The 15,481-nt window shown below is 34.7% G+C and overlaps 3 protein-coding genes across 6 annotated transcripts in view; 1 reads left to right on the top strand and 2 right to left on the bottom strand.

The window, feature by feature from the left end:
• Positions 1–154: 154 nt before the first annotated feature.
• Positions 155–6,372, bottom strand: LOC144356285 (uncharacterized). Its single transcript, XM_085490994.1, has 10 exons — positions 6,327–6,372; positions 5,135–5,229; positions 4,791–4,862; positions 3,717–3,843; positions 3,481–3,605; positions 2,456–2,527; positions 1,855–1,981; positions 1,607–1,762; positions 1,136–1,304; positions 155–648 (listed from the first exon to the last, which is right to left on the bottom strand). The coding sequence occupies exons 1-10, from the start codon at positions 6,370–6,372 to the stop codon at positions 393–395; spliced, it is 1,245 nt and encodes a 414-aa protein (XP_085347120.1). The 3' UTR covers positions 155–392.
• Positions 6,373–8,332: 1,960 nt separating this feature from the next.
• LOC144356284 (uncharacterized) lies at positions 8,333–10,907 on the top strand. The gene is made up of 4 exons (XM_078011158.1): positions 8,333–8,469; positions 9,360–9,466; positions 10,055–10,126; positions 10,623–10,907. The coding sequence occupies exons 1-4, from the start codon at positions 8,424–8,426 to the stop codon at positions 10,776–10,778; spliced, it is 381 nt and encodes a 126-aa protein (XP_077867284.1). The 5' UTR covers positions 8,333–8,423; the 3' UTR covers positions 10,779–10,907.
• A 2,234-nt stretch (positions 10,908–13,141) lies between these two features.
• The window catches only part of LOC100376122 (uncharacterized), a 173,846-nt gene continuing 171,506 nt past the window's right edge, over positions 13,142–15,481 (bottom strand). For all 4 annotated transcript variants that reach the window (XM_085491375.1, XM_085491373.1, XM_085491374.1 and 1 more), the window contains exon 30: positions 13,142–15,459. In XM_085491375.1, the coding sequence (XP_085347501.1) occupies positions 15,391–15,459 (69 nt within the window). In that variant the 3' untranslated portion in view covers positions 13,142–15,390. The remainder of the gene's footprint in view (positions 15,460–15,481) is intronic.

Raw genomic sequence — 15,481 nt, 5'->3', positions numbered from 1 at the left:
ATTTGTTTTTAAGTTAGTTTACGTAAACACAATACATACTTACCATTTTTCATTTCAGACGATAATAAAAAAGTAGACTTCTTGAAATTTGCCGATAATATACCATTGTGTCTACTCGGCTTGACTTCAATCAATTAAAATGTCCCATATTCAATGGTGATATTACCCTCAAAATTAATAACGTGAATTTTATTTTACACCTTACAGAAAATGATACTATCTGATTTTTACATCGTGTAATTCATATTGACTGTAAAAGCTTCCTTCAAAATTTGAAGAGCATCATGGGTAAAACGCATTTTCATTCTTATAACGCGATCAATGGAAGTAAATATCAGAAATATCATAGTGGGAATCATATTTAAAAATACTTTCACTGACATATAAAATGTCTAAATCACCATGACTACTGCCAGTAAGGTGAGTATCACCATCGGCGATAGTGACTTTAAAGTGGCGGCTTGCCCGATTTGGAGTGATGACACTGGCACAACAGGTCCATTACATCGATCGCCAACGCAACAGAAGGAACACTGTTCCCCATACTCAATATTAATACCATCTGATAGGTCGGTTAGCGCATTAAGGTCGTCGCATGCACTTGGGTTATCTCGTGTTTTTTCATCACATGTTGCATATACTTGGCACCTTAAATATGAACACAATATCATCGTTAGTGCGGTCCAAATAATTAATACACGTCTGTAACATATACGTCCGTAACATACGCGACTGTAGGGCCAGGATTCATGACTGTTGCCAGTCTCACGTAATTTCCAGATGTCAACTAACACTAACGGCTTTATTCAGAGTGTTTATGATGGATGACATGGGAAACTAAACTGATTGAGTTGTATGTAAATATTTTTTAGTGTCCACTTATTATTGTAGTTTGTTTTTCACCTAGAAAAGTGAGTGGACTCGACTTGTGTTTTACACTATTTTCCATCTTTCTATTCACTATGTATTTCAGTGTTGTTTGTATTGTATTCTTTTATCAATATTGCCTGTAAATAAGTGAATAAAAATTCAATTCTATTCAAACTAGACACTTAGATAAGTGGCGTGACTGCGTGATGATTTCCAGAAATTCTACATTGATATTTGATGTTTTTATGTTATAATAAATACATACTGTTTAGTTATCATAGAGTTGCCATTACAGTCGTTTTCTATAACATTTTGGCAAAACTCTCCCACTGGACACTGTGCCACAAAGTCGCAGAGTGAGTTATCGTATTCCTCGCTACAGATATAGCATTCCAGGTCTGAAAAAGATGAACGGAAACGCGACTGTAAACAACCTGAACAGATAAAGTCAGATGACATAAATTCACTTTATAGACAATCGTCGTGAATAACCGGCCATAACCAAACTGATTAAAGCCGATGGTATATATATTGTATATTCGAGTTATTTTGTGTATTTTTTTCTGTCAAGTCAGTCCACTTGAAGATCGTGTCGGGTGTATTAAGTACCACTTATGGTAGAAAGTCACATTGCCGAAAATTAGCCTAACAAGGTCGCGTGCGAGTGTGGTCTGATGCCGTTCGGCCGGTGAGGGAGCCACTCACGCCTACATGTCAGACTATGCCACAAACTTACTACAGCTAGCAATGGCATTGTCACAGGCTTCTTTTTCTTCATCCCTATACTTATAGTCTGGCTCTACGCTCTCGTCGACGCAGTCACGATAACGACTTTTAGTGCAATCATCGTTGCAGTCAGTCCATTCACCCCACTCAGTACATCGGGTGTAGTCTGTAAAGAAATGTAACGTACAGTACAGTTACTGATTAATTAATTATTGATGGAATCACGCGGTATCAAACATTTAAACTACGTGAACTTACCAACAGGATTAACATACTCTATTATTCCTTCGTTACAAAGGTCGCCCTCACAGCAATATCTGCATTTGGATTCTACTTTCCCCTCGTCGCAGCCATCTTTGTTACTTTGCTCGTTGTTCTCGCAAGCCTAGACGATTTTATAATGTATGTATCAATGACATTGTAATATTATATTTCATCATGTTATGAAGTTTAAGGTTTGTTTAGAAGAAAAGAACTTTCTTATAAGTCACGTCTTCTAGCGTCAAATAATCCTGTGACGTCAAAATGACATACATAATATAAGCAACAAATGAAAGTCAATATGAAGTCGTTCAGAATACAGTAAATCTCAAAAAAACAAAACATTTTTTTTTATATTGACGGACGACTGCGGAACAACAGAATACAATTATTATTAAAGCGGGGGAGTCGTCACCTGCGCATGTGTCAGATGGACATAGCGTGTCATTGTTTACAAACAAGCGTCTACCCATGAGCCTTTGCGTTTTTAGCGTGTGTTGTTATCGTCGCTTGGGACTCAATTCCCGCGCGTGCGCAGGTGACGACCCTCCCGCTTTAATAATTACATACCACGTACAAACAACTTATTGTGACTCACGTTTGACTGCTTGCATCGTTTGCTGATATGCACTATTCCGTCTACATTGTTGAGCTCAGTTTGACATGCAGGCTGAAATACAGATATTGGTATTGATAATGCAATTCTATATGTCAAACTATCACGTGACATCAGTGCAAAAATATATTATTTCGAAAACGTAATGTCGATAACTTTGTGTATTTTTGAGCATTTTTAACTATTTTGTTACTGAAAATGGATCTTGATAATACATTATGATATAATATTAGACAAAGCATAAACAACTTGTTTCTGACACTAAATATGAAGGCAGTATCGTTCGTTAGATGCATTAATGAAAACTAGTGCGCATGCGCTCAGAATTACCTGTACATTTTCGATAAATGCAAACACATGCGCCTTTGCAATTTAAATAATGTCATCGATTGGATATTACCAAAGTTATTCATATTACCCCTAACTGTCATTAACAAAAACACTGCTGATTAATGACAGGATTAATTTTTGCGATTAAAATTAAAATAGAATTAGCATAACTCAAATGTTTGTTATATAATCAGTCAAACCATGACATGATGTCACCATTTGAATTATTAGTTGTAATCCGGTACTTGAACCGAATAGTGTGTATTTATGGTTTTTATTTGTCTAATGTTTATCAATGTCTTGTATTTGACTTTGTACTACGATGACCCCATGAAAAAACCAGCCACTACTACCAGTATGTAAATTCGCTGATTGGATTCCAGGTAGCAATCGTCGAATTTGATTTTAAACCGTATCACGCGACTTCAACCGTATATTGTTGTATCGAATTATCACGTATTCTTAAATAAACGTGCACGTGTCCTATAGATTCACTTCTTATTATAGCCCGAAACGAGTCCATCGTCACAATAATAAACAGAAACTCAACATAACTTGGTTATTCTATCACAAACCTCCCGCCAATAAACGACCTGATACAAAACATAACACTAGTCACATGACTTGTGACAATTATTATGTCACGGAAGAATTCAGAAAAAGTTTCATTAACTTACGTCATTCATAGTGCATTCCTCTATGTTATCATCTCCACTACAGGCTTCGTTGCTAGTCTCCAGATTACACGAATAACACAGACCTGTCGTTTCCTTCGAACTGTAATCCGGTTCGCATTCGTTATCTAAATCAAAACATACATGTATTCAACGAAACTAAAACACAATTAATATACGTTAAAATATAGTATCAATGAATGAAATATGATTTAGTTAACGATATCAAGTGTACATACCGCCAACAGCGGTGAAATTGAGTACATCGTGGTTACATAGGTCGTCATAGCAACAATATGTACATTTATCAGCCACTTTGCCGTCCGCACACTCGTCGGGATTATTCTTGTTGTTATTCTCGCATGCCTATCATATTGAAAACAACATTATATGTCACAAATGGCATTATTTCAGGTAATTTCATGACGTCATTTGACGACTTATTTACAAATGCTAATAATAATAAAGTCAGTTGCCATGTATATACAGAGGACATTTTAATTTTGTCTGAAACAAAACTAGGATTACAAAATTAAATCATCTTTCAGCATACACACAGCGACTAAACTAACTCGGCTAACACAGAAAAAAATAAAATAATGATTTTCAACAAAACTAATCGACTGTTAGATGAAAAAATATTTTTCTATGTGGGTGAAGTAAAATAAATGAATAAAAATAAATAAACCCAGCAACTTTAATTGTTTGTGAATTACTTTAAGCATCAATGGCAAATTGAAGGAAGTGATAAATTCTTTAAAAAGAAAGGAACAAAAACCTTTGTTCTCACTGAAAGAAAAAAAATCTGTAATCTTTGCTCAAAGAATAAAGTAGAAAACTAATACCATTTTATAACTTGCCCTTCGTACAACGATCAAAAAAGAAATTATATGAATAAGCCAGAAAGCAAATAAATGATTTCACAAATTTGAAAGATGAGAATAAATTTATAATGATAATAGGAAATAGAAACATTGCAATGAATATTGCATTGGCCAAATTTATAAAAAAAAAACATCTTGATTGTGAGACAGCAACACCTCTTGTCAGCTCAGCGTAACCACAATCTTTTTAAACATTGCACAACAAATAAGACCACAACACCCCGAGAGTATATTTATAGATGTAGGTTTTGTTCTGATAAGGCGCCCTCACAAAAAAACTATTACACCATGAAGACATAGTGACACATGTAATTCATTTTTGTTTTTGTCAGAGTTTGTTTTACCCGTGAATGACGGTGCAGTTAAATCTCAGACTAGGTTAAATGTCACCACACGAAGGTGTGGTTAACGACCAGAACATATACTTACATTGCACTGCGCACACCCTTTGGAGATCAACACGACGCCCTCATCGTTGTGGGCTACTGTTTCACAAACCGGCTAATAAGAAATAATATTATTAGTACTGCCAATTTTTATTCACATTTTATTTCATTTATTGTATTATTGTGATCACACGCAAAAATCATATATAGCTTCACAAAAAAAAATCATAGTGAGTGATGTTGTGTACCGCCGTTTTTACCATTTCTTTGTATATTTCGGATTCCTTTGCCATAGACATTGATAAGTTTCTGAACTAAGACATGTCAATAAAAATCACGTATTCGAGTGATTCACTATATCCCCAATGACGTGTTGAAAATACTTACGTCATTCATTTGACATTCCTCTGTATCTGTTGTACAGTCATCATTGCTCTCTTCTTTTTTACACGAGTAACACTCGGACACACCCATAATACATTCTGAATCAATGGGAACAATGTGATTATGTCAACAAATAATACTTTGTACCACTCCCAAAAACTACCATTCACGAACGTCACCGACATGTGTCGGTAACCAACGCGACAATGTGGTAGCTTTGTAATAATGTCATGAATTTGTTTTTGCGTATCTGTTAACCGACTTAATTAACTGATTATTAGCGAATTGCTGTGTTATGTCTGTCATCGTGTAGGCCTATTTGAAGTTTTGGACGGAACTTGGCTTAGTGATTTGGAACTAATTACAAGATACCGTCGCTATTCTGACATCCGTAGTTATTAATGTAGTGAACGATTAATCAAAAGATATGACGTATTCAGTACTTAGTGTGATTGGCTTTATGATTGAAGGTTACGCCCTAGAGTCTTTTACTGTTTTGTAATTGGTTAGAGTTTTGAAAATGAATAAAGAGAGTTTGAGTTGGTCTTGGCGAATACTCCACGACAGACGCAGAAGAGAGAGACGCAGTTGAGAGTCCAGTCCAGGGGCGAGCCTTGAGGTAGTCCAGTCTTGGGCGAGTCTTGGTTCAGCCTTGTGAGAGTCTTGGGGACTTTTCCCCAGGGCGCTGTGTCTTATAGAGGCCTCCAAAAGATCGACTAAGACGAGAGTTGAAACGTATTTCGTTGTGTGTGCCTTATTTGACTGTAAAGTTAAAGTGACTTTCCCGATCCCGTACCTCAAGGGGACGAGATATAGAGGCGAGACGAGTCCCCCCCCCCCCTGACAAGTGTGGAGAACCCAGAGAGGAAGAGATTTCCCCGTGATAATAAACTACTAGTATATTAGAATAAAAACAAAATGGATAGTTACAACATTAAATATTTCAGGATTCAACGTAAATATTTTGCAGATTGGATGGGACTACCTGACAAAAATAATATCACCAATAGACGGTACCGTTCACACTGTATATATTTATATACAATCAAATGCTGCATGAGTTTTTGACAAGCAACGTGTTATCATCGTTCGAATTTCGTACAAACACGCTTCATTTTGTTGTAATACGTCGCGCACGAATCAAATAGAACCCGACACGGAGTGACGATTTGAGATACAGTTTAAATTCTCTCACCTGCATTACAAATAACGAGGATGATCACAACATAGAGGACATCCATTTTTTGTTGATCAGTAAACTGTGTTGAATGTCGCCCCAGCGATGGCAGTTGACCAGGGTTGTCTAGTGTATGTTGTTAACTCCAAGACAACGCTATCTCAGTGATCGAATATGTGATAATACGACCACAACCATGGATTGCATAGTGCAATTAGTCGTTACTAGTATTAGGCAGGGTTATTCTGTCAGAGTAATTTTGATCGGCCCCATCACAATAAAACCAAAAATAAACAACGTATTACGAAGTTTACATATTAACACAAACAATACAATAGTTCACATGGGTATATTCTTATGGATAAAATTACACAGGCTATGATATTAGAAGTTTTCTCCCCTGTAATGGTGAGAAGTTCTATAGTTTGACAGAACGGTAAATAAATGTTTCCTTCCTAAATTGAGATTGACTTTAGGGACATAACAATATCAAGTTATCGAATCATACTATATAGATATGCAAATTCCCTTGAGTAATGAAAAAAATGAATATATGCAACACCATTCAATCATTTAAACGTGAAAAGAGCAGTGAAATAGAAATGCGCTGACTAATTGATATAACATGAAGTTTTGTGTTCAGTTCAACGGAAGGAATATCGAAAGGTAAATCAAAATTAAACAAAGCGCTCTCTTCTAAGAGTTTTGTTGTCATTCATACGCATAAAAAATCGTCATATTAAATTGTCTGGTCTGGTCTGGTTCTACATAGAACCGATTACATAGCACTGATAATGATAATAAACAAAAGCAGTCTAAAATGAACTCTCGTCACGGTGGTAGTCCAACGGATAAATTTTTCTATTTCGAATACATCGCATACAATTCACAAATCGGATTGCCGATTGCCAAGTAGGAGCTAAACCAGATGACAACACCATAAAAAACACAACTTGACAACTTTGTTAATAACAGAATGTGGTTATGGAGATGAAAAGCTTTAGACAAATTACAGGATAGAGAGACTGTGGAGAAATCAAGCAAGAGGATGCTATTGAGATTATCGGTATTGTGCTAAGATGTCTCGAGGCAGGAAAGTACACAAGAAAGGTTTTACCATACATTAAATAAAATTCAAAAGATTACAGGAATCAGGTAATATAAATATTTTCATCAATATTATCCGTGCGTCATTCATGTAATACGTACAACTGTATACTAATATTGTCATTATTTAATATGATATTGGTATCACACCCAGAGTAGTCATGGAAAGTTTCATTCCACCAATGCACAACAATATTTTGATAATCTCCTGAACACCAATATTCTACCATGGAAATTTATTTCTAACTACTCAAGATCACTATTGCTGTAAAACTCGAGAATTCCAATGGAAAATTTTACAAGATATGTTTGCAACCATTTTTAAATTAAATAATATGTCTCCACAAATTGTCACCTCCCCTGTATGTAAAATTTGTAATTTAGACATAAATATGAAACTTTGCAGCACTTGTTTCATGACTGTGAAGTCATTTTGGCAGAACTTCATAAACCTTGACACTTGAAATTCATTGTACTTTATCTTCAGAAATAGTTTTGTAACGAGGAACGACTATCATTTGATAATTACAAGTCATTTATAGGCCATGTACAAAATATTAATAAAACATAATTAAATACAAATAAAAAGTTGGTTGGTTGTTAATAAAGTATACAACATAATCATATTGAAATCAATATTCATAATTATCACAGAAAATAGAATTCCTTCAAAGTTAATAATTTTAAATAAATCTTTTTTTTCGTAAAACGCGACTGTCATGATACAACAGCGCCAAATTTGATGTTAACCGACATCTGGTTGGCGTAAATAATACTTCATGTGCCCCACATTTTTGCAAATTTACCAAGAGTGGGAGGTGTATTGACTTGGTTCCAAAAAATGCGTACTCGAGGGATTGAGAGATACTTGTCAACATCTGTCGGTTCCCTCGGTCAGTATGTTCACCAATAGTATAAATCGCAAGTTTTAATTTGGTGAGCGTCATTTCTCCGTCACGATCATTGGCAACGTGTCCTTCATTCTGTTTTCGAAGACTGGACAGTACAATGCATACGGCCGCCCTGTTTTATTTTATTGTAGGCTGGCTTGTCGGTAAGTCTATGGTGTTTAACACTTATACTCATTATATATATGGCAATATTATATTATATAATCTGTGAATTGCTGTAATACGGTGTAATGTAATGTAATATATCAAATGCTATCAATATTGCAGGCCCGAACCCACGATGTCAGACCTAAGTCAGTGATAAGCAATGTCACTGTGACTACGCTCCTCAATTACAACAATCACGTTCTCGGTCTTTGTGGGAGGTCTGGTTCAGTCAAAATGTCATTAATCGTCAAACACAACGACTTGTCATATTTCATATTTCAAAATACAACGTCTTATCATACTCCGATCAAAAATTTAATTAACACAATATCTGACATAATGTTTCAAAAATGTTGACCAAATAATGTTGGCAATGAGGAATGATCAATTAGTAAAAAAATTAACAAACACATTATTTCAAAAATGGTTGCGTTCAATTACTCTAAATTGGTGTAAGTTATCCGAAAGTTATGCCTACATGGAAGCCTATATATTACACCTACACGGCAGTGTTAAGTATTTTCCGTTTTGTATTGCCTAATGTATCACGTGATATTTTGGTTCATACATGACACAGAGTAACCAACCCCATGAGTGCCACCGACGGTGATTTCTTTGACACCAAATGGCAATCCACTTACACAAATTAACACAAATTAAAAAAACAAATGTCACATATATGTTTCTATATACCAAATTCGCCTCACACTGACGTAAACTTACTGCCCCCGCCTCATTTTAAATGGGTGCATTCAGTCAGTTACATCTCCAAGTCATTCAAGAGATCCAGATAAATTGAGATCATGTTATTATTTTACTATTATTTCATGATAATTATATATATATATATTTTAAATATGATGTTTTTTGTTTTTGTTTTTTGCAGTTTATGGCCGACCACGTAACTCTGTTCTAGTAACGACGTGCAATTCTTGTAACGGTGTTACGAGTAACGATGAATGCTTGGAAACTGAAATATGTTCATCGAATAAGGTACAAACAACTTGACAGTGAAATCTAACTATTGTTGATGAGTTTGAACTTATTTATCAGAGAACAAAAACAACACGTGGCGAGATTAACACATCACAGCATTATTAATATTGTTTTGGTTTTATTTTTGCCTAACGTGCAATAACAGATATGCTTACAAATTAATCTTGGAATTCAAATTTGTGTAGTCACGAAGTCATTTTTAAGCATAAAATAACAATAACAGTATATATATTATGTATACAAGTTTCAAAAACTAATTTAGACCTCAGACTAGTAATACTAGTCTGAGGTTAAGCCCATTCCTGTTCTCCTTCTTTATCAATGAATTATGTAATGAGCTGAATAATTCGGAGCACCACGGTGTTCAATTATCCCCTGATTTAATTGAATTATTCTGTCTTCTATTTGCGGATGACGTTGCAATTGTATCAGATTCAATTGTCGCACTCCAGAGTTGAAATTAGCATTGTCGTGCAATCATGTTCAACTTAAATTGTCCTAACTATATTTGTAGAACAATTGTAATTGTAATTTTTAATTAATAAAACGAATTGACGCGTTCCTCTCTTTTCATATCATTTACAGCCGTATTGCCTATCATCCCTGAGACTAGAAGACGGCGAACTCAGAATATACAAAGGGTGCAAGCAAGCACAGGTAAAAACAAATAATTTTGACTAATTTGAATAACCAATTTTAATTTTGTTACTGAGAAACTCAGTTCATGTAAGAGACAAGATTTTATTGGAGTATGATAAGCTGACGAATGAAGCTTGCTGTACTTGTACCACTTTTACTTGTAAGCATACTGTGCGGGTATTACTTTCTCACAAAGGTGCAAAGGTGATATGCTGGTACTTAAAACTGTTTTATTAAACGTGATACAAGATACCAAGCCTAGATTTATGAATTTTGTTTAGTAAAAGTGACGTTTTAGAGAAGATACTCAACTTTTCCATAATTGAATGTGAGATTAATCCAACTTCATTTTGGCTGTTTGTTTTCAAAAACTAGAGATATCAATCAACAGGTGGTCATGGCGACACGCTCTGACTAGTTTCAAGCTTTACTGATTACAGACGATATAGAGAATGTGGAAATAATGTGAATCGTGGTGAACAAACTATAACGCATATTCTGATTATTTTCACAGGCATGTCGTAACAGCGAACTACACAACCCAGCGGAGTGCAGTATTGATGCAATTGCCACGAAATGCAGTTTCTGTTGCGATCAGGAAGACCAAGACGATCGCCTCGACTGCATCCAAAGCGATAGAGCTACCAATATCACAATAATAGGACTGTAACGAGCAGCTCTAATTAACTTGGCATTCATTGTACTATTGTTGATTTGACAAGTCATGTGACTTTGTACCTCAAATATGTAGATATGTAGACGAATTCATGTATAAGAAATAAAGTCATGAACACTTAAATTTGTCGTTTTACGCCTGTTTTTCAGATACATGACGATGCGAACTCCAGTCTTCGGTTGTAGTCCAACTTTTTTCGTGAAAGCTGTAATGAATTGTCAATAAATTGTTTTTACTAACAATACACAATGATAGAAACAAACATGATTGAAATCAAAACAATAACATGTTCGTGGAAAAAATGACCTGCTCGTGTTTTGATTCTTGTTCATCTTGAAGCAATGCGATCGTGTTATTAAAACACAATATAAAATCTATTAATGACGTAGTGATTGGACGATGGTCACAGTTGCCATGGATGTATCCTTCATATATGTCACGCTCTTCAGTGACGATGTGTCTCTGTAACGCAAACGGGGGAACTCAAAGCAGTCGTCGTTATTGCTTCATCTTTCATAATTAAAATATTGCTTTGGAATACTATGACAGAACCCCACACCCTCCCCGTGGCTTTCGTTGCGTATGGAAGTTATTTTCACGAGTGTTAGAATAGTTGTCTATTTGAATGACATTGCTTATACCGATCTACGCAATTGTGACGTCACAGAAGCTTTCGTCACTAGAGGGCGCGACTTATTAGAGCCTGCCATTATATATGTATGAATGTGTTCCGGGCATGCATCTGAAATCAGTGTATGTAAATACCATCTGTTCATCATTTCAATGATTTTATTGAGTGGTAAAACATGTGTTTATGTCATAGGATTTGCCCACTATTTAATTTTCACACCAAATATTGGTATTGCCCACCATTTCATTTTCACACCAAATATTCCAATATTTATCTAGTACACACGATACGTGTCGATGATTGACAGCTATGTCATACATATTGAACTCAAAACAAATTGATCAATACACAGAAAGTGACAACGTCCCAGTTCGTACAATATATAGCTTCCATCCGTTTAACATTGAATGTCACAATTGTCACACTCTTGTATTACTATCACAGAAACCACATCCATGTCACTGGACATTTAAATGCGTCACTATGTCAGGCATCGACCATGTCAAACACAATCATCTGAAAACCAAGGTACCCCAAGTCGTATTCATTCGTGAATCGTTCTCAATCAGTGATTGGAGTAGTTTTGACACCACTATTGAGTGCGGACAAACGTTTTGGTATTCAGTCCATGTAGGATTTGTACATTGATCTACGAATCAGAAATCTACCATGGTACCAGTCTGATCCTATGTTGGTTTTTATTATTCCAGAAAGTATAGTCATTGGTTATTAGGACTAGGATCATAATTCGCTTGTCAAGGGAAGAGGTGTGATTGACTTTCATAACAGTTGACAGAAACGGGGGGGGGGGGGGATTTTGTACTTCCGGACTGTGTTCATCTCAGAGATAGAATACGCATTTTTTTACACAGTGTAAGAGTTTGTTCAACCATTTGGTGCATTTATTGATTTCACAGATAGGACGTTGTTCAAGTTTGTTAGAATTTTACTTATTGAAAATATGCAGGTATTCATTATATCTGTACCAGTGTTTTGTAGAACTAATAGCTATTAGAACTATGCAGAGTTAAGCTCCCCTTTTCATAGAGTCTTGTAGCACTCAGAGTGTGATTTTAAATGATCCAATCTGTATCAATACCAAAGATATTCTTTTTATCTTTCCATGCATTTGTTCTTGACATATCTTTCATAAAAATGTAATATGTGTTTCAGTTGATGTATATCTTTGAACACAAATAGTTTTTTTTCTCTTCTTGCAAAAATTTTGACCCACTAGCTTTATAGACAGAAAATAGAAAGTATTGATATAAAACCACCAGGGAGTGTACTTTTTGTTTGACCTCAAAAAGTGTCCATCCTACAAAAACGATTTTATTTTTTAATGAAGTTAAAAAACTCTTGGAGACTTTGTAGTTCGTTTTTTTTCTCTATCCAATCATAAAAAACACACATCCAAGACGAGAAAATGGTTTGATCCGAGTGTAAATATGTGCGTCAAATGAGGTCAATTTCAGGGCATGGACCTAGAGCATGTGCAGAACCCAGAAAAGTAGTTTGCGCATGCGAATATTCCCTTCATTACTACAACCAACTGCTATGCCATACTACTGTCCAATTATCAATTTGTATTTTATGGTGAGTGTAGTCTAACGCCATGTTTCAGTGGGGCTTAGAGGTGGGGGGTGGGGGGAACTAAAGGAATTAAGTTTTTTATCCGACATTGATCTTTTGACGTCGTCCCTTCAACAACACACAATACAATTCGTAAATCAAACATCTGATTCTGTTTTTATTTCAATCATAATTTGTCAATCCACTCCTAGGAAGTACATTGTCTTTTCCTGAAAGACTTTGGTTACCTAGGTTACATTATCATTACAGTCTTTGGAAAATTCAAGTTCATTAGAAAAACACATTTGGTACTATAATTTGATTGGGACAATTCTCAAGAATTAAAAAATATACAGCATTTTCATATTTATAATTACAACAGCAGATTTCAAATAGGCAAACAAATCATACAATTTATTTTAAATATATACTTAAAAATGTCTTTAGAATTTCACCAGATCCTGTCTTGATATGCATATATACGAATATATAACACAGGTTTCCTTACACCAGGGCTAAACAAAAAAACAATGTCAAGAAAAAAAATTACATGTACAAATTTTGATTTTTCTTGAGTTTACATAAAGACACTGTACAGTAAGATGATATGCAAGGTTATAAAACATAGCCATTAATTTGTGCATACCAGGACATTTTCATCATGTGCATCTCAGGATCTAGACTTTATGTTTTACACAAGTTTCAGGATTCACACTTAAAAAGTATGGAGAAATGTAATATCTGTCAAGAATGTTATTCAACTTAAAATGACCTAAGCTTAGTGAAAAGACAATCAAGTTGATATTTTGAACAACAAAATGTTACAACATACAATTACGTGTTCTATTAATTGAAGGAAAGAAATGACAAACCTCAGGCTCACTAAAATCTTGGTAACCTTTTTATTCTTAGTTTTAAAGGCCAGATATCTTACATCTATTCACAACAAATTCTCATCAAATAATCCATTTACAATTATTATTTCTTACAGTTTATACAGAAACACCATATCTACTTAATACTAGAATTCAAACGCTTGGATAAACCATACCCTTGTATAGGGGTGGTAGGGTGTAAATATTCTAAAATATGGTGGGTGACAATCTAAAAAAAAAAGTTATATAATACAATATATATCGCTGCAATTCTTGTTATTTTTTTTTTATTTATTCACAAATCAAAGCTTGCTCAACAAGACTTTGTTACTAACATGCAAAATACAGATATTGCTAGAAATGAGTAAATTTGCATACCATTGTGCATTCACTTATGAAATTGCAAGGCACTCCACATACCACTATCAACTGCTAGTCATACTCTTGCATAGTAATTGTTTGCAATTGGATAATACACCAGATTTCAAAACTATAATTCCTCATTTTGTGACAATTCAATGGGGAATATTAAATAAAAACAAAGTAATCACATATTCAACCACCAGAGGGAGAAATTCATTTGACACTTAACACCAAAAATAAAGAAGAGTAATATAATAACAAATATTTCATGTGTTTTTTTAAATCTCTACAAAAAAAAAAGTGTCCCCTGAGAGGTGTGATACAGAAAGAAAGGAAGCAAGCTAGTCTGAACAGACTTGGTCAAAGGATTTGCTGAATTAACAGCATTAACAATTAACAGAACTTGATTAGTTGATCATTGAATTTTGTTAGTAACTTGCATTTTTGGAAAATAAAAAGATTTTACTTGCTGTACCCTTTCACCTCCGCTATAAATTACATATTCCACAAACTACTGTAATAGCTCTATTAGTAATGTAGGCTCTTATGTAATTGGTATTTTTATGGCTGAAATAGTAATATTTCAATGACTCAGTATACAACAAACCAGATTTTTGGTTTATATGCCCATCTATTCAGCATGCGCTATTAATACAGTAATTATGCGATTTCAGTAATCTTTACAAAAGCAATTTCAAAACTTATCAGTGATGAAAATTCTGTCTATTTGGTCCAAAATTAACCCCAAAGCTAAAAAAAACAGTAAAAAAAAAATAGGTGGAGAAGTGTTAGGGTGGAAATGGTTAAAGGTTATCTGTAATGAGACAATGTCACAACATCCGAACACAACATGCACAAAGGTTTTCTGTTAAAGTAAAAAAAAAATGCTCTGGTAGAAAAAACATAGTGGATTTGATACAAATGTAAACATGCAATGTTGCTAATTTTAAAATTCAGATGAACTGATGATAAAAAGAATGTGAAAATAAATGAAAAAATATAAGAAGTACTTGATGGGTAGAGGCTTGCCACCCCTATTTTTTAGTTAACTTGGAATGTTCCCATGAGGCATGAAGTAACAGTTAAACCATTTGACTGTCCACATGGGTAAAGTCAGGTTAAAATGACGAGTAATACTGCCTCGGTATCATGTCTTGAAATGTTGCTACCGCATAGAAGCCGACGATAGTTCAGATTGAACTTTGGCATAGGCCCTTTCCAATTTCATTACTTCCTAAGAAAAAACAATAACAGAA

The sequence above is a fragment of the Saccoglossus kowalevskii genome, chromosome 16, assembly GCF_978046115.1.
Source record: "Saccoglossus kowalevskii chromosome 16, keSacKowa6.1, whole genome shotgun sequence".
Classification (NCBI taxonomy): domain Eukaryota; kingdom Metazoa; phylum Hemichordata; class Enteropneusta; family Harrimaniidae; genus Saccoglossus; species Saccoglossus kowalevskii.
This window is presented reverse-complemented; position numbering and strand designations above follow the sequence as displayed.

Bases quoted from the DNA above. Each gene is read 5' to 3' on its own strand.
- LOC144356284 (XM_078011158.1), top strand. From the start codon at position 8,424: ATGCATACGGCCGCCCTGTTTTATTTTATTGTAGGCTGGCTTGTCG. The intron at 8,470-9,359 runs GTAAGTCTATGG...TGTTTTTTGCAG, and splicing joins TATTGTAGGCTGGCTTGTCG to TTTATGGCCGACCACGTAAC. The intron at 9,467-10,054 runs GTACAAACAACT...TATCATTTACAG, and splicing joins AAATATGTTCATCGAATAAG to CCGTATTGCCTATCATCCCT.
- LOC144356285 (XM_085490994.1), bottom strand. From the start codon at position 6,372: ATGGATGTCCTCTATGTTGTGATCATCCTCGTTATTTGTAATGCAG. The intron at 3,844-4,790 runs GTAAGTATATGT...TCAATATGATAG, and splicing joins AAGGGTGTGCGCAGTGCAAT to GCATGCGAGAATAACAACAA. The intron at 1,305-1,606 runs GTAAGTTTGTGG...TTATCTGTTCAG, and splicing joins CAATGCCATTGCTAGCTGTA to GTTGTTTACAGTCGCGTTTC.